The 21,523-nt window shown below is 38.6% G+C and overlaps 1 protein-coding gene across 6 annotated transcripts in view; it reads left to right on the top strand.

Annotated features, from left to right (window-relative positions):
• The window catches only part of kcnma1a (potassium large conductance calcium-activated channel, subfamily M, alpha member 1a), a 132,530-nt gene that overhangs the window by 67,750 nt on the left and 43,257 nt on the right, over window positions 1–21,523 (top strand). For all 6 annotated transcript variants that reach the window (XM_053333416.1, XM_053333417.1, XM_053333415.1 and 3 more), the window contains exons 4-9: window positions 5,383–5,476; window positions 5,990–6,101; window positions 12,869–12,944; window positions 15,153–15,228; window positions 15,987–16,157; window positions 17,785–17,876. In XM_053333416.1, the coding sequence (XP_053189391.1) occupies window positions 5,383–5,476; window positions 5,990–6,101; window positions 12,869–12,944; window positions 15,153–15,228; window positions 15,987–16,157; window positions 17,785–17,876 (621 nt within the window). The remainder of the gene's footprint in view (window positions 1–5,382; window positions 5,477–5,989; window positions 6,102–12,868; window positions 12,945–15,152; window positions 15,229–15,986; window positions 16,158–17,784; window positions 17,877–21,523) is intronic.

Below are 21,523 nucleotides of genomic sequence, written 5' to 3'. Positions count from 1 at the left end.
TAACCATGAAATAGTAGAAGTGTAATTTGTCTTGCATTTACATTTTGTCATTTGGCAGGATGTAAAGACAGTCAAGTGAGTCCGAAAGAGCTGTGGTACAAAGAAACAACAAGAATTAGACAAGAGGTTCAACAATAAACAACGTGCTAAAAAGGTTAAGGGGCTCAAGTGTTCAGGTGTTCATGGATTGCGTTTTCAGGTTTCTTGAACTGTGCTCACTGTATGGAGTGAAAACCACAAATAAGAAGAATATGGAAGTGATTTTGTACCAGGTAGTGATGGCATTACCAGCCGTTGTTCAGCAAGATATAGCTCCACTTTATTCTGGTGTCCTGAATTTTCTTTTAAACATTTACTCTCCCCTTTTAGTTTATTGCACTGTTATGTACTCCATGTGTAGTTGTGTTTTTTTTTTAGTAATGTGCTATTTTTATTCACAACGTACTGCTTTAGAGTCCAGAATAAATAACATCTTTGTAGAGGAAAAGCTTGAAGCGGAATGGAAGTCATTTGCATTCAGATGAAAACATCAAATTATCTATCTTTAGCTTCCCTGCTGAGGTTTTATTTGTCCATTGCCCTTGTAGGTACTAAAGTATTTCTTATTTTAGTAATAGTGTCTTGACCTAAATCAATCATTTAAGTAGTAACCTGGCCTTCTTTCGGCTTCACAGACCCCTCCCTGCTTTGTCCTTTACATGAACAGTACATGCACTAACCTCAGGAGAAATATGGCTTATAAACTAGATATTCAGTTATTGTGCTCGAATTACATTCTAAATGTGCCCATAATTTTCTTTTTGGTTGTATATTGATTGTATTGTTTGATTTGAATACTAACAACAGTTCAATAACCATATTCCAAAAGATTAGGCTTACTAGAGCAGTAATACAGTTTTGAGATATGAAGAATGACTCAGATTTGGTGTTTTGCATTATGGTTGTGAGCATTAGTCAAGCCAGCAGGAGTGTGTTGTTATTGTCTTCTCAGGGGGCAACCTTGCTGTCGCTCCTGCGGCTTGCCAAGGTCATGTTAAGGCTAACAAAGGGCTGACTCCTGCTGACTGACTGAAGGTGTTTAGGACTATTTTTAGAACTTCATGATGAGCATACTCTTTTGCCCTTGTGAACAAATGAGGTTTACCTCTCTGGTTGTGTTTTCCAGAGGCAGAGTGCCTGGTCAGAGGAGGTTAACGTGAGGAAACATTTTATATCCTGAAATAGACTCACATGCTCTGCAGTCTTCCCTCAGGCAGTCTCTGTTCTCCTGTGTTCGTCTGCGTATGTGTGTGTGTGTCAGTGCCAGCCTTGGTAATACGCAGTAGTAGGGTTAGAGAAGGGAGAATAGGGTATAGTGTGTTGCAGGCATTCACCAACTCAAACACAAAAATATGCAAGTTTATTACAGAAGCTTTAAAATCTAAAACTAGCAATTTGTGCTATATGAGACAAAATGTACTCAGTACATCTGGGAGCTTTTTCCCCCTCCCTTTTAACTCTGTCACTTTCACATCTTCCTCTTCTTCTTACTGTCACTATGTCTCCTCTCTTTCTGTCTCTTTTATCTCTCTGTGTCTTTCTGCTGTCCGTCTTTCTCTGTCTGTTGTCCTTCTCCTCTCTCTTCTTCCTGTCAGGCAGGATGGTTTAACCCCAGGCTGTGCCAGGGTTTAAGGAGTAATAAGTGGTGGGTAGATCTATTTTCTGCAGGACACTGGCAGCTTGTGGCCAGGAATCCCATGTGATTGTGTAGTGTGAAGTGACATTGAGACCAGGAATCAGGATTTCGACTTGTCTTACATGCTCTTTCTTCAGGAAACACTGACACATGAACACATGTACTGGATAACTTAATCCAATACAACAGCTCTGCAAAATACTACATTTCTGAAGCTTATAATACTCATGTCAAGAGTGGTGATGGGTAAACTGACACATTACTTCCTCCAGTAGCACTGAGCATGCTGCAGAATCATCCAATATGAACACAATTCCCATGGATGCTAGGCTGTTGTTGTTGTTATTGTATTACCCCCCATCCCCCAAAAGAGTACCTAAGTACCTCATGAATATAAGTCTAATATTCAGTCTTCTTTTAGTTTTGTTTTTGGTCTCTGCCAACTCCAGGGGAAAATACCTGGCTCCTTAGCTCCTTTATTAGGTAGTCGCTAATGCTGTGTGGCTGCCATTTTGTGCTGGGCAGGATGTGAACATTAAATTTATCAGAGTATTCTTAGAAAAGAGCTTTCTGACACAAGGTTGATGAGGTTGAACCAAAAAGGTGAAGATGAGGACTGTAAAAACAAAATAATGAGCTGAAAGATGCTAAAATTCCCAGTAGTGCCAAGGGGAGCTGCATGGTTGAGTGATAATTCTTTAGGATTTGATACTGTGGGAAATGTGTGAAACCATCACGTTATACAAAGCAGAAGATTCAGAAGATTATGGATTAGTGCAGCTTTACATTTATTTAAAACATTTATTTTGTATTAAATATAAGATTGGCTATATATACATGTATTCTAGTTCTACTACAGTACTAGCTATTAGTGGGCTTTTTTTGCTCCTCTGCACAGTTGTGTTGTATTACACAGCATACTATACAGGGTGACTTGCCATATTTAACTGGTTATTTTCTATTTTTACTCTTAAGTCCATGTTGCCATTTTTATGCATTTTGAAACCTATTCAGCAGCTCCACAGTAATGAACTGTGGGAATTTCTCTTATCCTGTACTGAATACGTCTTGATTTTCTGTTGTGCCTCTGAGTTTAACAGAAAGAAAATGTAGGTCTGCCTTGTGTGTCTTCCCACTACTTTAGTTAATGATAAGCTTTACTATGAAATAATGACTAAATTAAAGCTTCCAGAGTGTAGCTATTGTCTTGTCTTATAATGCAAAATCCAGACAAATTAAATGTACCACTCAGTGCCTGCTGTGAGGCGCCATGCTCTCAACGTGTTATTGAGAATGCTTTGGGTCACATGACTGCGGATGACCAGTTATTCAGAATTAGGCCAGAGCTGGTCCTAAGGGGAAACGCCGCAGTGACCATTCCAAATGGTATCTTCCATGTGCACCATCTGTGTGTGTGTGTGTGTGTGTGTGTGTGTGTGTGTGTCTATGCTCATATGTGCTGGTAAGTGTATTTGCCTGTCTGTGAAGGTTAGTTAAGGATTTGGTTTCAGATCCGTTTTGGGAGGAAGAGGGGCAAGTGAGCTTTACTCTGTAGATGGATGTGAGGTCTGCCTCAACCTGTGGGCTTTATTGAGAAAAATGGCATTTAATCACCCCAGAAAGATTGTTTATTCATAGGCTGCATCTATGATTCATGACAGGTAAGTTGTGTTGTACGTTTTCTTAGTTTGATGCCCACAGAATCACATGGAGATGCTGATGGTGAGTAAATAATTGAGTATTTAGGCCAGATAGATGTTAACTTCTTTGAGGGGTCAGATGCAAATTAACCTTTGTCAGAAGTCTTATGGCACTTCATGAGAAAATGCCTTTCAATCAAATGAATTCTGTTTTTAAAAAAACAAAACAATTGGCCCATAAGCCAGATTCATTCTAATTATCTTGGACATGGGCCAGGGTTTTACATCATCTTAAAGATCACATCAGTCCTTGGGATATGCTCCAGACAGAGCACACTCTCATGAATTAGAAGTTGGATCATCCTCTTGGAGAAATGTGTCTTCTCTGGCATGTCTGTACTCAGTCAGCTATTTTAATGGATTATCATGTGATAAAATGTTTGATATAAACTGGAAGATGATTAAGCCTCACTCCTCAACCTCTGGAGGTTCCCATTATATCATCAACATTATCATGGATCTCACACTGTGCCCCCATGGGCTCAATACATACAACTGTACACTTTAATATTTAATTTGAACGTATGGGACTTGTAATTGTGTACTCTTGTAACAGCCTTGTGTGTCTTCCCTTGCCAGTCTATACATTCCCAAAGGTTGTCTATAGCCAAGGAAGCCTTCATGCATATTCATGATTTTCTCACAGAGGGATTTCCTCATTCCTCTGGAGCAACATGGAGTACTATAGGCCCATGACCATGTGAAGAATGGGGTGGGCATGCTGTCTATTATTGCTTTGTTGAGAGCACCCACTTTCTAATGGTTAATCATTACATGGTAAACATGAAGATGGATGATATGACAGACCAGGGTGATCACACTCATTTATCATCGTCTGCCTTTTTTAAGGAACACATGGCTAGCTATTTCACTATCTTAAATGTGGAGAGTTGTGCAGTTTCTTTCTCTGTGTGGAGCTTCTGTCATATGAGGGAATATCTGGGGGGAATTTTTGTGTTTGACAAGTGCTAAATAATTTATATGTGCTAAATGTGTCATCACATCAAAGCAACTGTTCTTAACTCCTGATTTCATTTAATTTTTTAGCTATTTAATCTACATGTGATTGACTCTTAAACTAGGTCTTTTATCTTGCCCTGTGACTCCTTAGGGCTCAAAAGAATTTCAGGCTATCAGTAAAAGTTAAATGGCAAACCACTAAATTGGTTTTAGTAATAGTATTCATAATTCCATATTTTGACTAAATGGATTAAAATGGACAGATGTGTATTTACTGAATAGATATAAAACATATATGTATTTTTGCAAAGATTGGTCAGTTTAAATGGCAAGGATTGGTCAGTACCAATTCACTTTAATCTCAAGCTAGCTGTTGTTTCCATACTGTTTTTTCTTATTGACAGAAGAGAAAAAGAACCAAAGATACTCATCTTTTGGTTGGATTGTTTCGTGATGATATGATCATATTGTTTTACCAAATTCTGTTTTCTCAATTAATGACTATGATTTATAAACCAACAAAATAAGATACTGAAGTTGTTTTTTGTGTGTTCTTCTGATGAAATGAGTACAAGTAAAAGTACTGGTCTAAAAATATACTCAAGTAAATGTAAAACATAGCTTGTTATAAATGGCTGTAGTTCAAGTGATGGCCCAACCACTTAAAAAAGTACACAACAAACTAATCAATTACAGTAATGCGAGTTAATGTAATTCGTTTCCACCTCTGCATTAAAGATACATTTGATTGTGATTTATGTGATATGTGAAATTCTTATGCATTCTTTTTCAATGTTATGATATTGATTTCAACACACCAGTGTACAAAGCTCATACACTAACTGCAAACAACAAACAAACCGAAAAAGACAAAGAAATGACTTTCATATTGTTGAAATATGGCAATGCCCCCAGTTTTGGCAACTATTGTGTTTATGATTGTAAAGAGGAGGGAGACCCCTTCTCCACAGTATCAGTGCATGTGTTTAACCTGTGAGTAATGTATTTTTCTCTCTCTTTGTCTTTCTCTTTATCTCTGTTCTCTAGCCCTATAGAATCCTGCCAGAACTTCTACAAAGATTTTACGTTACAGATCGATATGGCCTTCAACGTCTTCTTCCTTCTTTACTTTGGTCTGCGGGTAAGATGGCGCACGTACTTACATGTATATACAATACTGTATCAATATGCACACAGCTTCATAATTTTAAAGTATGTTTAAGTTTTGGTAAAAACATAAAAAAATTATAATTTGAGACACAACACTTTTACAGGACAATCAACAGTGCTTACACAAGCAGACGCCCACCTAAGTCACCCCTGAAAATTCACATAGCATGCCTTTAGTTTAAACAGACACTGTTCGAATAATGTTGCTAGCATGGCTGTCATGCCAGAGCAGCATTCCAGTGGTGCAAATGCAAGCCTGACATCCTGAATGAATGAATAAATAAACTCATAAGCTGCTTACACCACCAACCCCTTCACATGACTCAGCAAGTGGGGTGAAGCTTTTGTCATTCTATACAGTATGTCAGCAATGCCAGGGGAAGACACAGCCTGCAGTTTAAATGGTGGGCAGTGATGATATGGTGATGATTTGAATAAATTAAAGTTAAAACTTTTTTAATGCCATCCCTCTTTCTTTTGATAGTTTATAGCAGCCAATGATAAGCTGTGGTTCTGGCTGGAGGTCAACTCAGTGGTCGACTTCTTCACTGTTCCTCCTGTGTTTGTTTCTGTCTACTTAAACAGAAGCTGGCTCGGTAAGTTTGCATGTATCTCTCAGCTGTCTCTTTCTCTCTGTTTCATAAATCCATTCTTTCTTTCTTTTTCTTTTTTCTTATTATTGTATAGCCTTGTCTCGCCTTGCTTTCTTTTGCAATTTTTTGCATATTTTTTTCCTCAACCCCACCATCCAACCACTATTCTTTTTCCATTTCTTTTTTTGCCCTCAATCTTCACGTGTCACCCCTCCTTTTTATCACTCCCTAGCTCTCCCTCAGCCTCTCAGTCCTCCCTCTGTCTCCCCATTACTGGGAGTGTGTCTCGGAGGCCCTCTTGCTCGGGGCTGCAGTCAACTTTTCCTCATCATTGAAAGTGACAGGGCTGGGCTCCTCTGATGTTTCAGGGAACACAGACACAGCAGAGGGGATGGGCTAATGGGAAGGAGAGTGACTCAGAATCAGGCTGTGGTCTGTGTGTTTGTGCTACCAGATTTATTGGTTGTTGCCGTGTCGAGGCATTGCACCTGGAATACCTTACAGCAGACAGTAACTGCCATCGAATGGGCTCATTTACCATCACCCAAAAAATGCACACATCACAAACACGTCTTATTATCCTCATACTCACATATATACAACCACACATAGACACATGCCCTTGCATAAGCAGACTGGAAAACACCCTAACCTGCATTACATAACAACCTACTTTTCTCAGTGCATTGAGTATTGTGGCCTAAATTATACTGCAGTATGGTGTTTCTTTATACTGTAGCTGCATTTTTTTTTGGATGCACTGCAATATAATACTGGACATTGTTGCCATACTTCAGTTCAGAATCATAGCTAAATGCTAGTCCAACATTGTTTCTAAATTCTCCTATCAGTAGTAGGACTTTTTGTCTGTAGGAAATTCACTGAAAATAATAAAATAATGAAGACTGAATTCCATTTAGTTTTAATTTTCTTTGTGCTGCTATTGTGTATACTAGCTCACTGTCACACTGTCATGACTTCGTCTGAATAGAACAAAGCAATTGTTAATATTATTAATGACACCTGTACTTTTCTTGCTATGACAAGTCAAAATGTCTGCAGTGAAATTCAATTTCTAAAATTGAATTACTGAGATGAGGTCAAGTCTGATGGGGTGAAACACTGGTTCAACTCCTCTCCTACTTATCATAGTTGTATGAGCACACATTTTACTTGTGTAATGAGGGATTATAAGCAACATATTGCTTGTGCTGGGATTCAAATTTTACCCCAAAATAAAGTTGTTTAGATATTCTTTCCAGGCTGTTGACTTGTTCAAAGCCTGTCTAGTCGTCTGATTGTTCATATCTTGCCCTGTTTGACTTGCAGCATATAGTTGTAGCAATTTTCCAAGTTTCCAGATCTTGGCAATTATTTTGGTGTGTTTATCTGAAGTTTAAACACAAGGTGTTGCAAACCATAATAATTTGTTTATTCCATTATATAAACTAGTGACATACTCTCAAAATTTCAGGGATGTTGAAAGCCCTGCCTTCTATCTGTCAGTGTGTGATCTTTTTTTCTTCTTTTTTTTCTTACAAGCCCACTGGAATCACAAACTCTGTGAAGTAATATGAAACTGTGAATGTCTGATCTCCGAGGTGATGAAGGTTTCTCAAGGAGCTCACTGTGGCTCATGAATATCACAAGGAACAAGCTGTGCTATTAATTAGATATGGCCAAGTCAAGTAATCTGGGTTCTGGTATTCATGATGTAAGGTGTCCTCATCTCATCCCCAGAAAACCTTGATGAGGATGATGAAAGACTGTGAAATAGTGGTCTGGCTGCTGCTTGACATTCTGCAGTGAATAATTACCTGTGATCATTAAACACCCTGAATATGGGGTAGAAATATAAAGCAGAAACTCCTTTATTTATATATATATATATATGTATATGTATATATATATGTATATGTGTATATATATATATATATATATATGTGTATATATATATATATATGTATGTATGTATATATATATATATATATATATATATATATATATATATATATATATATATATATATATATATATATATATATGTACAGCTGCAGCATAACTTTTTGTGTATACTGTTAACAGCAGCTGAGAAATGTCAATTTATTGTTTGTGTAAATACTCTAGATTCCAGTACTATTCATTTACTTTTTAAAATCACTGTTGTTTTCAAAAGGCAATAATCTTTTGGACTATTTTTACAAGGACAGCATATCAGGTGGCATCCCCTTCAAACATTAAAGAGCATGTTTATTTTTGCAGTGTCGGTCATATATAACCGCAGCACGGTACAGTAACAGAACTCCTACTGGAATGACTTAAGTGTGTGTTTACTGGTGGTGTGGTTGTCCACATGTTAAAGTCTGCATAAAATGTTGCAAAGCCTCAGTTATAAAATTAACAGTGTGTTGATCTGCATAGGATATAGTGTACCGTAATAGGCTGCTGTTAGCTCCCAGAATACTAATGGGGACACTGTAAGTGTTTGTTCATGCTTGGATGAGTTGGGACAAGACTCATGATTAGTAACTTATATCCTGTATTATTGTGGAAATTAAAACATACAATTCCCTGCTGTGACAGGTAAATAAACACAATTAATCAATAAAATAATTTAGGGAAATGATCATAATTAACATTTCTCCATTATTCCTCATCTGGTTTCATATGGCAACCTTCACTGATATAAAAATGACATTGCTACTTCCCTAAAGACCATTGCTCTCCCTTATATATCTTTTTTTTCTATTTACTTCCCATAGGAAGCTTTTCAGGACCATAATGATTTTGCTAATAATCAATAGACTAATCCATAGTTGGTGCTACTTTCATTTAGTTAAGTGTCTATGCTGTCCCTTAACAGTCTTTGTTAGAGAAAACCAGGTTGGTTGTTACAATATGCGTTGTGCTCTGCATTCTCAATAGACTAGTTCAGCTTTTCTTTTTGTTCACTGCTGGCGTATACACACCACAGCCAGTGTAATACATCATAATTACAGTACCTTACTGTATCTTACTCTTCCAGCTGTGGTCCTGCATGAGAAGGCTGTTGGAGAACCAGTGGAGGTGTGCTTCGTAAAAAATAATAAAAAAAGACCATTAATAGGGGTTCTGCCCTGACCTGTGTGGTAGTGTAGCCACCCACTCTGTACCCGAGGAGGTATATGCTGTATGCATTTAAAGTTAGGTACTCTCTGCCTCTGCAAATTGGACATTGTACTAAGAGGAGGAGAATGATGTGCGGCTAATGTAAGAGGGCATGCAGAGTTCTTCCTAGGAAAAGGGAATTAATCTTGCACTGGGCATCGCTAGACAGAGTATTACAGTAGCATATGGCTGCTTGAAATATGCTTGGAGCAACTGTGGCTATTGAGCCTCAGCTCTTTACAGCTTTCACACCTTGCCAGCTAACTCCATACTTTAAGTCTCAATCATCTCAATCTTACAAAGCTTATTGAAAGATAATTTATCCCAAGTTTACTGCTGTCAATATTATATGGTATCAACCTAAATGTTGGGGATTTGAAGCTGTACTGACTCTGAAAATGTACAGTATTGTGTCAGTCATGGCTTTTATTCTAACCTGCTACTGCCTCCTAGTGGTACTCTAGCAGACTGTTTGTTGATCTTTTGTATTCTGCTGCTGAAAGAGGCTTACACTACCTGACATTGGAATCCGTTCATCTGCCTTATATGGCCCTTCGGTCGCTGGCAGGAAGCCTCCATGTACATTAATGGGAGAGAAACTCATTTGTGGGAAGTTTAAGCCTCTTTGCTGTTATCCAGGCTTCTCATTATACTGTATGTTCGCAATATTTTATATGCAATGAGTTGTATTATAATTAAAACCTAGAAAAAAAGTGAATGAGTTGCTGCTTTTAAAATTATACATTAATATGTGTGTTCTGTCTACACAGAATTAATTTCCTGTACAAACCAGTGCTACATGCGCTAAAAGAATGTGTGTGTCTGTTTGGTGCAGTGTAGCATCATATAATCTAATCCTGGCTGGGTTGACTGTCAGTATTATCCCAGATGAACCATCCCAGACTGCTGATTGATAAAAGGTCCCAGTAGGCTGCTGTGCCAGAACATGTGACAGAGAGGCTGTGCTCTGGCTTACAAAGCCTCAATGAAGAAAGAGTGGGCATAGATCATAAAAACCTTTTGAATGAGCATCTGGACAGCTGACACGTGTGTGCAACGGTTGTTTGTGCAAGAGGCTTTGGCATGTGTTGGAAAGAGATTTTCTCATACAGAAGCATGTGTTCAGGGACCAGAAATTCATTGAGAGTTTTTCAACACATTCATATACCAAACACACAAACACCACTGTACTAATGGGGACGTTGTATAATGTTGCACATTCTCATCCCTAGATGGGAGAACAGATATCTGTCCCAACAGAGTATTGAATACACACACACACACACGCACACACACACACACACACACACACATACACACACACACATTATGATGCAGACCAGTTCTGTTCATGTTTGTCAATAATTTCTGTGTGTATATCCAACACAACATTTCACACATACACCTCTAGTAATTATATGTATTCCATGACAGAAATAAGAAATAAATAGAAAAAGACAAATTGTAGATTACCTGCCCCCTTCCAAAGTAACATTGCCATTGATCGTCTGCTTTTTTAAACCTTTTGCATAAAAAACATAAACAGTCCTGCCAAGCACTATTCAAATTGTCTTAAACTCTATACATTTCTTTAAAAAGGAATAATACCTGAATAACATTCCTCAGGTAATTCCTCAAGAGAGTTATACAACCAACTTCACACATTGAAATACACATTTGCTTTAATGTAGTATGATAATGGACGATAGAAGAAGAGATTAAGAGGCCTACTTATTCACCTCCGCACATTTAGCCTATGACTTTGTGATTGGAAATGATGGTTGTATTGTCTGTTTTGGAAAGTTATGGAAATGATCAGACAACCTCCTCCAATTCCGATGTCGGAAACATGTTGGGACAACCTGACAAGCATGCAATTTAAGATACAAATAATACTAGTAACATTATAATAACAAGGTATTAGTACCTTTTAAGGTGATTTTTGAATTAAGTTTCAATCCCTGTTCTAACAAACGTTCTTACATGTCAGACAAATCAGATTTACTGCATTTTGACTGAACTGAAAGTAATAAGAACTGACCCCAGTCCTGAACTGTACAATAGCCGTTACCAGCAGCTTATTGTTGTAGAGATATTTTGAAATTTCCCATGTGGAAACAGGACGTTACTTCTGAAGTCAGGGTTATTGCTTTTGTTGGACATTCTTTTTCATTTTATTCCCATCTCTTCTAATCCCTGGCAGGGTGCAGATTCTTTTATAATATATATTCAACACAGCTGTGTGTTGATGTGGACAAAGCTTAATAAGTGTTAATAGTAAAGCACTGAAAGGGGCATGAGAAAGTGAAATCTGTTTGGGTTGTGGGGATTAAAGGCACTGTAAAAAATGAAAAAAAAAACCCCACCTATATTAGAGCTGACATTTTGCTCACGGAGACACAATCCTTGGCAAATCTGACACGATTAGACAAACAATACAAATCTAGTGGTCTGTTATAACTTGACTGTCTGCAGCAGTGACCATTGATTTTTTGCAATATTTGTTTGTATTTGAGGTGTTTTTTCTTTACAAGGAACTTTTGGTGGTGCAGCAGCGAGAAAAGAGAGAGCCTTGCTTCCTGCGTTGCTTTTATCAGGAATTATCTCTTGTTATTTTACAGAGGTGCTTTTGGAATATTAGTACTTTAATTTTTTGGATCACATATTTTTGATTCCAGCTTGATCAGAAGAAAAAGGAATTTCTTCGATGTTTTTTCTAAAGTCTAAAACAATGATTCCTCCTAAGCTGCTCATGCACAGCCATACACACAGTGACACTAATTTGGACACCCTCCAAGAAAGATGGAGGCGAAAGAAGTCCTGTGGTGATCTTTTTCAGAATGGGTACAGGGTGAGACAGGGCCATCATGCACATGAGGACAAGGGAAGGCAGGCAGGACCTTACCATTCAGTCTGGTCCTGTTTATGCATCCTCTCCAACTGGGGTAAGAGTGCTTGTGCTCAGAAGTTGCTTATGTGGATGATATAATTAATCCAGATCTTGATTGTTGTTTCACAGTTAGAGTTGGTTGAGATTGTTTGCTTTTTTTTAGTGTGTGGTGATGAGTTTATAGCCACGTTTGCAGCTAGCAAACTGATTGCAGACATTGTCTCAATAGGAATTCACATCACATTTTGTCACACACGCACTCAACCACAGACATGAATACACGCACACATTTCATGGGATCAGTTGTGTTATGTAAAAAGACAATGAGGCAGGTGTCACATTGTTCTGTAATCCCTCAGCGAGCTGCTCTTGGATTCAGACTGAGGCTCATGTAAAGTAGGCCATATAACATTTATGAATTCATAAATAAATCCAAGACATCATCTAGAATAAAGTGTTTTCTTTCAAGCTCTTGTGTCTCACAGACTCAATTGTGAACTTGATAGTGCTATGCTTTGCTATGCTTAAATGCTGTAGAAAAATATGTAGACCATTTTGTCTGATCTCATCATAAACATTTAGTTGTATTTCTTCTCAGCTGCCACTATAATATTCCTTAAGAAAACACCTAACTTATGTACTCAATATGCATATGAATCAGTTGTTTTTGTCTGCACTTATTATATGCTAATGTGCCTATCTCTGTCTGTCTTTCTCTGTCTTTTTCTGAAAGGTTTAAGATTCCTGAGAGCCCTAAGATTGATACAGTTCTCGGAAATCTTACAGTTTTTGAATATCTTGAAAACAAGGTTAGTATAAAGCCCTCTTCAAACACATCCACCTACAATAGTACAGTCCTGTGCACCATTATTGGCACCCATGAAGTTTAAGTACATAATGTGGAATATCTTCTGAAAAAAATGAATCAATTTTTTCTATAGAGAACTTGTGTTTGATACAAAAGAGCAAATGATAAACAACAATTTAAAACAATAAACAAAGGGAGGAAAAAATAGAAAAACTTAAAGCTTGCTGTGTCACTGGTATTGGCACCCTTTGCTGTAAACCAGTACGGAAACATATTATGACTCACCTGTGCTAAATCACAAATGAGAATCACCTGTGCCATTGTCTGTGCCCATGTAACATGAATTAGCCAATGAATGATGACTTCTATGTTTTAAAAAGCCATCTTTTTAAAACATAGAAGTCAAGTCATCCCCCGTTCGTTTGTCAAAATGGTGAAGACAAAGGATCTGTCTGAGGATATCAGAAGTGTGATTATTAGCAAACACAAGACCCCCAAAGGGTATAAGGCCATCTCCAAAGACCTTGGTATCCCTGTTTCAACAGTGCGTAATGTTATTAAGAAGTTTGCATGGAACTCTCAAGAACCTCCCTGGACGTGGTTGGAAGAGAATAATGTATGAGAGAAGTCTTCGAAGGTTGGTACGAATGGAAAAAACACTACGTCAAACATCCAAAGACCTGAAGGTCAACCTGGAACAGTCTGGGGTCATGGTTTCAACAAGTACCATACGCTGCACACTAAACCAAACAGGGCTTTATGGGCGAAGGCCAAGGAAGACACCATTGCTGAGGAAAAGACATGAAAAGGAACGACTAATCTTTGCCAAAGAGTACCTGGACAAACCACAATCCTTCTGGGAAAATGTTCTGTGGACAGATGAAACAAAAATAGAGCTTTTTGGCAATGCACACCAACAGTTTGTTTACAGATGGCGCAATGAAGCCTACAAGGAAAAGAACACCCTACCAACAGTAAAGCATGGTGGAGGATCCATAATGCCGTGGGGCTACTTTGCTGCATCTGGTACTGGAGGCCTTGACCATATCACAGGAATCATGAAATCAGAGAATTATCAAACATTTTAGAGCGAAATGTCCTACCCAGTGTGAGAACTTGGTTTGAGGTGAAGATCATGGGTCCTCCAGCAAGACAAAGACCCAAAGCAAACATCCAAAAGCATGCAGGAATGGTTGAAACGGAAAAAATTGACTGTTTTAAAATCGCCAGCAATGAGTCCTGATCTCAATCCGATTGAAAATCTTTGGAATGAGCTGAAATCTGGCATTGGAGAAAAGAAATTTACAAACGTTCAAGAGCTTGAACAATTTGCAAAGGAAAAAGTGGGAGAAAATACCAGCTGAGGAGTGCAAGAAGCTTATAGATGGCTACAAGAAACGTTTGGAGGCTGTCATCATTTCCAAAGGGTTTGCAACCAAATACTAAAGAGGGGTGCCATTATTGTTGCACATGCAGTTTTTTTCCTGTTTCTTCTTTGAAATTACAATATGTAAATTGAAAAAACAATTTTCTTTGTAAAATTACTTTGGACCTCCAGTTAAAAGATCCTGATCATATAAATTTGGTACATTTCCATTTATTTCTGAAGATATTGTACAGGTTATGCAACAAATGAAGGGGTGCCAATAATGGTGAGCAGAACTGTTACAGACACCCCAGTATGTCTAACCATGAGGCCAGTTTGAACTTTCCACAAATTGCTGACACAATTATTTCTTTCATATATCATGTGGAATTACCACAGTATGTGGTATCAATTGCTTAGATTTCACCATGCCTTCAGTATATTTGACAAGGTATCTTGAATTTTTAAATGTATGTTTATGGTGTGATATAAATGTAATTATCACACCTTATATAGTATTAGACTAATATACAGTACATTTTATTAAATCTTACTTTGTGATGCAGACTTGGAAGTTAAATTTAATTATTCAGACCCAGTCTGTATGTTTTGGCCTTTCATTTTCCTTTTCATCATTTTTATAGTGCAGTTTTTCAATACTTTTTTAATGATATGCCCTTGATCGAATTTAATTTCCCATTTCAACTTTTCTAAATGTAAGGTATTGTGAGTCATGTCAGAATGATCCCTGTTGTTACTTTCACTAACTCATAGCTCTCTTTTTATTCCTGTCACTACGGTTTGAATGTCTTTGAGGGTTTTTTTGGTTCTTCTTCTACTCAGCAATTCCATCAAGCTGGTGAACCTGTGTTCCATCTTCATAAGCACATGGCTTACAGCTGCTGGATTTATACATTTGGTAAGTGGACAGATGGGAGGCCCAGTGGGGTCCTGTGATTAATGAGCCAGTTGGAAGGTAACTAACGCCTCCACGTAACCCCTCTTCCCCTCTAATCCAAAATCCCAGCATTTTTCATAAATTTGAAGTCGTCATACCTCACTGTGTAGAACTGGAATCAGTATTTACAATTGTTAGCATTATTTTATCAGTCCACCATGACTGGATGAATTTAGCTGACAGAAAATACAGAGTTTTATCATTACACTGAAGAGGAGACTGTATGTAATGTTAATTGTTCATGTCCAATCAATGATACTCTGGGCAAAGACATTATCATCGCTGATACACAGGTTCAGTGCATCCCTACTCGGAAGTATGCAGTGGTAGAGGCAGGATAAACTTTTTTAATCCACATTTGAAAGATCCCATATACTGTAACTTAACTTGTCTCTTGTCAGACACTTTTGGTGTATGCCTCCCCATGCTTTTTATCACTATCTACTGCCATGCTATCTACTTGAGTCAAAATGCCCCAAAATAATAATAAAACTGTTATGACTGTGTGTAATGTGTTTTTTCTTCTTCAGTAAATTTCAGATGTATTTGAAATTATTTCAAAGTACATTCATTGTTTATCTGTTTATTACACTGTTTTACCACCAGATGGCAGCCTAAGCTCAATATATAAAGAATAGGACTCAAGCAAAGATACTGTTCATACTGGTCATGTCAGGGTCATGTATCAATATTCCCACCTTCTCCCTTTTTCCTTTAAGGTGGAAAACTCAGGGGATCCTTGGGAAAACTTTCAAAACTCCCAATCTCTATCGTATTGGGAATGTGTCTACTTGCTGATGGTGACAATGTCCACAGTGGGCTACGGGGATGTCTATGCAAAAACCACCTTGGGACGCCTGTTCATGGTCTTCTTCATCCTTGGTGGTTTGGTAAAATCAGGCTTTTTCTTGCTCCCTTACGCCTCTTATTCCTTCCTAAATCCTGCCTGTCCCCATCAATAGAATGCATAAAAGTCTTGACAGTTATAGAAAAAAATGTAGATCAATGCAAACTAATTTTAAATATGTTGATAATTATGTATATTCTATGATATTTTGGTATGGTGCTGTTAAAATGTTAGAACTATGTGGCCTGTATTAGTAAATGTTGTATCTGTCACAGTGTAGTTGTATCCTCCTGTGTAGCCTACTGTATCTTGTCTACTGTAGTTACTATGTGCTCCTTCGTCCCTCCCCTCATGTGTCATCTCTGTATTTGTTTGAATAGAGTATAAGCTATTGTCTGATAATGTTGTCACTGTTCTTTTAGAAGCAGTTGCGGTTTCAGGACACCCCTCCTCCCGTGTCTCTTCCCACAATTCCAACAAACACAGGGGCAGGGAGATGAGGCTTAGGTCAGCCTGACTGTTACCATAGCAACAGCAGCCTCCCACTCCCCCTCCCTCTCACCTTCCTCTGATCTAGTGTCCTGTTGGGCTCCCACTAGCACAGTAACTTATACACACACAAGCCCAGGTGCACACACCTGTGAGTGTGCATACGCACACATACATACCCAGACACACACACACACACACACACTGTAGACCCATCCTCGCTTACAAAAAATTGAGGATCTAGGCAGAACACAGTTACTGTATTCTGTATTTGGACAGCTATCAGTATGCACTGATGACTTGCAGCTGTGTGGATGTGTACCGTGTTGTGACCATGGTGATAGGATGTGTGTTTTTCTCAGTGCTGAGAGCTCTGGAAGTCTTAAAGCTAGCACCATAAGCTGCTTTCTATCAGCAGCAGTGGCTAAGTAATGACTCCAGGCTGGAGACATTTTAAAGCCAGGGATCATATCTAACTCACGTCATTTCACATTATTTCTGGGAATGTATAAGTTCACTTTCCAAGCATGATTTAAGTATGTATTCACAAGGGCATGGGAAGCTCTTGGTTTCTTATTGTAGATGTAAGCCTAGATGAGTAGTGTCAGTGAATACCCTAATGTTGGTTAACACAACCCTGTGTTAGCGTAACAGGCTGCAAAACTTTGCAAAATGCATCCAGCTCATTTTCCAGCCCAACAAATGAGTCTTAATGTGTTTTGCAGCTGTGGACCATCAGGTGGGCCTATTCAAATCAACCTGCCAGATCATCTGTGTTTGTTGGACAAAACATGGCACATAGGTTTTTATTCTCCCTCAGATTTTAACGCGGTTTTGTCATCCAAAAAGGGTTTGGGTGCTATCACAGACTGAATACAGACTGTGACAAAATTATTGCCCACTAACAAAACCTGTTCCTAAACCTTTACCTTTAATAACTGGGGCTATTTTTTCAGCAGCAAACAAATTTTTTTTTGGTATAAGATCTCTCTCATTTTTGTGAAGTTTAGCAAGTCTGTATGGACGATGAGAGAGAATTTTTAAAAACTTATATAGATAGCAAAGTTAATATTTTTCTCCCCTCAGAAATCTGGATTGATGCACTGGTTTCCCCATCACCCACTCTGCAGCGTAGTAGTCTCTTTTTTAGTCTCTTCTTCTGTCTTCTATCTTCTCCTTAGGCCATGTTTGCCAGCTACGTCCCTGAAATCATAGAGTTAATAGGAAACCGCAAGAAATATGGTGGTTCCTATAGTGCGGTTAATGGGAGAAAGTAAGTATTCCAGATGGTTCTGCTGTTTTTCTGTGTGCGGTAGAACCCTCTCTGCATGCCCTTTTCTTTTTTCTGTTCCATGCATGTAGGCCATGTTTGCTCGCTACGTGCCAGAAATTGCTGCTCTCATCCTTAATCGGAAGAAATACGGAGGGAGTTATAACTCAACACGAGGCAGAAAGTAAGTTGAAATCCAGACAAGGTGTGGTTGTGTGACTCAAGTGCACCCCCTACCCTGAAGTTTTATAGTTACTGGGGGTTAAGTAACTTGATTTTTTAGAACAGTAAAGTTACATTATAACATCAAGTCACACTGCGTGACTGGAGACCTTGGCCATCAGGACACACATGTCCATGCCCCTTTACTCTTTCTTTCACTCGTTCTCTCTCTCTCTCTGTCCTTGTCTTCTTTCTCTGTCTACCTTTCTCTATATCTGCCTCTTTCTGTCCTTCACTCAGAGCTTCCTGAAGTCATTTGTGTGCTGTTCATTTTCTTTGTCCTCCTTGAAACATCCTGTGTTGAGCTTTAATTTAATTTGGAAAATAGAGCTTTCATGACTACTACACTTTAGACTTGCAGTTTATTAACCTGTGGTGCTTCTGTGCAATGTATCTGTGTAATATGTGTTGTCCCACTTTCTTCTATTCAGATCAAGTCCCTCATTAATACTGTCTTGCCTATAGGGATGAATTAGGATCATCATCCATCAAAGTGAAAGAAAATAGTCATGAAACCCCTACTATCCGCTTCTTAAGGATTTTTTTACACAAGAAAATAGAAAGATTAAAAAATCTGCAAGTGCATTATTATTGGTGGTCTTTTTAAGTATCATCAATCTCAATGATCATTGCAGGATATTGTTTCTTTTCTTGTTTCATTTTGCTTGAGTTTGTTTTGCATGTTTAATGGAAATACTTTTTTTTAAATAAACCATTTTCTGGCATGTTTCCTATGACCTGCAGATTTATGGCTTTTTCATTGATTGGGAACGCTATGAAAAAACCATCTTCCTGTTGTCTGTCATCGCTAGCCCATCGCATCATTTATGCTTGACATGACTCTGGCCCTGATCTTCAGTCAGCTCCCACACCCTGAATGCTGGTTGCCTCGCTCTCATTGGAGGCTCTCAATTGCTTTTGGCTTGCTTTGCTTGCTTGGTTCTCTCGGTGTTTGCCTGGTTCTTGTGTTTGTGTGGTGATGGAGTTTGTCTCCAGAGGCTCCTATTCTTTATGTGTGATTGGCCTCTCACAGTAGAGGTTCCAGTGCAGTGTGACACTGTGGTCATTTTACTGTTTGGTACTGTACAAGATTACCACAATGCTTATTGTGCTGTAATGTTCTCCTACCCTCGTGGCTCAAACCTTACTGATATTCAGCACACAGATTTATTGTGTCCAGATTAGGAAGGGTAGGGTTTTTTTCCCGTCTTCTCTTTCCCTCTCATTTTCTTCTGTGGCACTCAATGCCTACTGCTATACTGTCTTGTCTTTTTCACTCTGTTTCTCTTTTCCAAACTTACTCCCATTGTTTTCAGTCACTTTGTTAAGCGGGTGGAATCTAGGGAGTCAGCGGTAGAAAGAAGCTTTAGAAAAAAGCCTTTGTTCAATAATGTTTGCCTGTCATTGAGATAAGATTGATGAAATGTTATGTTTGGCCAGTGACCTCAGTGTAGACTCGCAGATGGGTGTTGAGAGAAGCCCTTGTCAAAACTGAGGATAGTTTCTCCCACACACTTTATTTTCTCCTTCCACACTGCCTTCCAACCCTCCATCTAGTTAGACATACAGTTCAAACATATGGAAACAATCACTTGATAGCCACCAAACACAAAGACTTAGAGTGGCACCGGGCTCTTTGCATAATCATTTAGATATGTATGCATTTGGTGTTTACATGTACAGGACCTGACACATGCACAAAACTGGCTTGTTATGTGGGTTTAGGATCGCCATCGGGGTTCAGTGCGTTATCATTTAGCAGCTGTCAGCACAAAAAGAAGTCTATCATAGAAATGAGATTCACAGATTACAAGTATCCGACTGATTACAGACCTCACAAACAATGAGGTCATGACACATTGTGAACTAACCCTTATTTCATCTCTCTGCCTGGACGCTGTCATTTGAAACAGACCTTGAAGGTTATTTGGAAGTGAGAGGAGCTCACATTGGGTCTTGACTGGATTTCTGTTCCATGCTAGTGTTGCTTATATTAGTCTGTGCAGTGTAGCATACACCCATGAGCCCAGTGACCGCACTCAGCCTGTGTATGCTGATATAATAATGACAAGCGTTGCATTCTGTTGGCGCCCACTGTACTCGGGGCTCTGTGGTTTCCATTACGCCACTATGGTTTCCATTAGCCCCAACTTCAGCAGAGGGGTTGGCACACAAACTGGCTTCAAACCTGGCTGAACTCTGTCATACACCTTTGAAAGGTTTTTTGTGTGTGTGTGAGGGCTAGCAACTTGAGGCAGACCCAAAGACTTTTACACGTTCAGGCATTTAACACATGTACATACTTACTTAGTGGTAAGGCATATACATCTGACTGAGTTTCCAAAGTCTGCATACTATTGCACTGTTAAGAAAAAGTGCAGTATCTACACATAATTTTGTTAAGCTTGCAATGACTGCACATGGACTTGTTGATTGTTTGCATTGATTGCAGGAGATTCAGTTTCACTTGTTAAGGATATAATTCTCTGAAAGGTAATATAAGAATAAAATGGGACTGAAGTTATACAAAGGTTTTGATGGTGACTCTTGCAGTAAGTTTCATCACTGATCTAAGGATTAGAGCAGTATCAAGTGAGTGACCTCTGTTGCTGATGTTTGAGCTCTTTGTTTTTCCATTTTGTACTGTAGTGCATCCCCAGTGACATCCTGGGATGTTCCCCGACTGCATGTTTAATGTGCACGCTGTATAATACCCCTGTTGCATTTAATGTGATTGTGTTCCACACTTTTTTTAATTGTCTTGATAGATGTGTATTGTTTCCTTGTACAAATCTGTGCCCTTGGAGTGCTCTATTTTTTTTTCTTTTAGTTATTCCTATAGTTTGAGCTGAACTGTATAATCAGGTTAACCAGAGGGGGATGTATTTTCTTCATGAGGCAATTATAAATGGTTGAATTATCTACCATATCCTGTCCCTATATCCTATTTTACTAGCCAATGATCTCAGTATTGAATTTAATGCTGCTATTGGCACTCTGAGAGAGGAAAAATTTAGTAGAGGCAGCCCAACCTTAATGATGTCTATTAATTGAAGCATAATATCTCAACAGTAGATCCAATTCAAACACTGAAGCTCAAGGGGTGGAAACAGTTTGAGGAAGAAAGTTTTGCTTCGCATAAATCATCTATTGAGAGTGAAAGACTGCACTTCATGTGTGCCTGTATGAATGTGCGTGTGTTTTATATGTTTACATGCATTACACCTTCAGATTTGGGCTTTAGTGTGTGTGAGATTCTTAACCTAATGTTGAACCCACACAAACCAAATATAACGGCACATAAATCTATATATTCCCTCTACCCTTTGAGAAGGGCATCTGGATACTGGGAATAGGAAAACATGACTGATGTTTTTTGTCTCTTGAAATGAGAAACATATTGTGCCAAATACTGCTGGCTGCCCACA

The sequence above is a fragment of the Scomber japonicus genome, chromosome 14 (genome assembly GCF_027409825.1).
Source record: "Scomber japonicus isolate fScoJap1 chromosome 14, fScoJap1.pri, whole genome shotgun sequence".
Classification (NCBI taxonomy): domain Eukaryota; kingdom Metazoa; phylum Chordata; class Actinopteri; order Scombriformes; family Scombridae; genus Scomber; species Scomber japonicus.
This window is presented reverse-complemented; position numbering and strand designations above follow the sequence as displayed.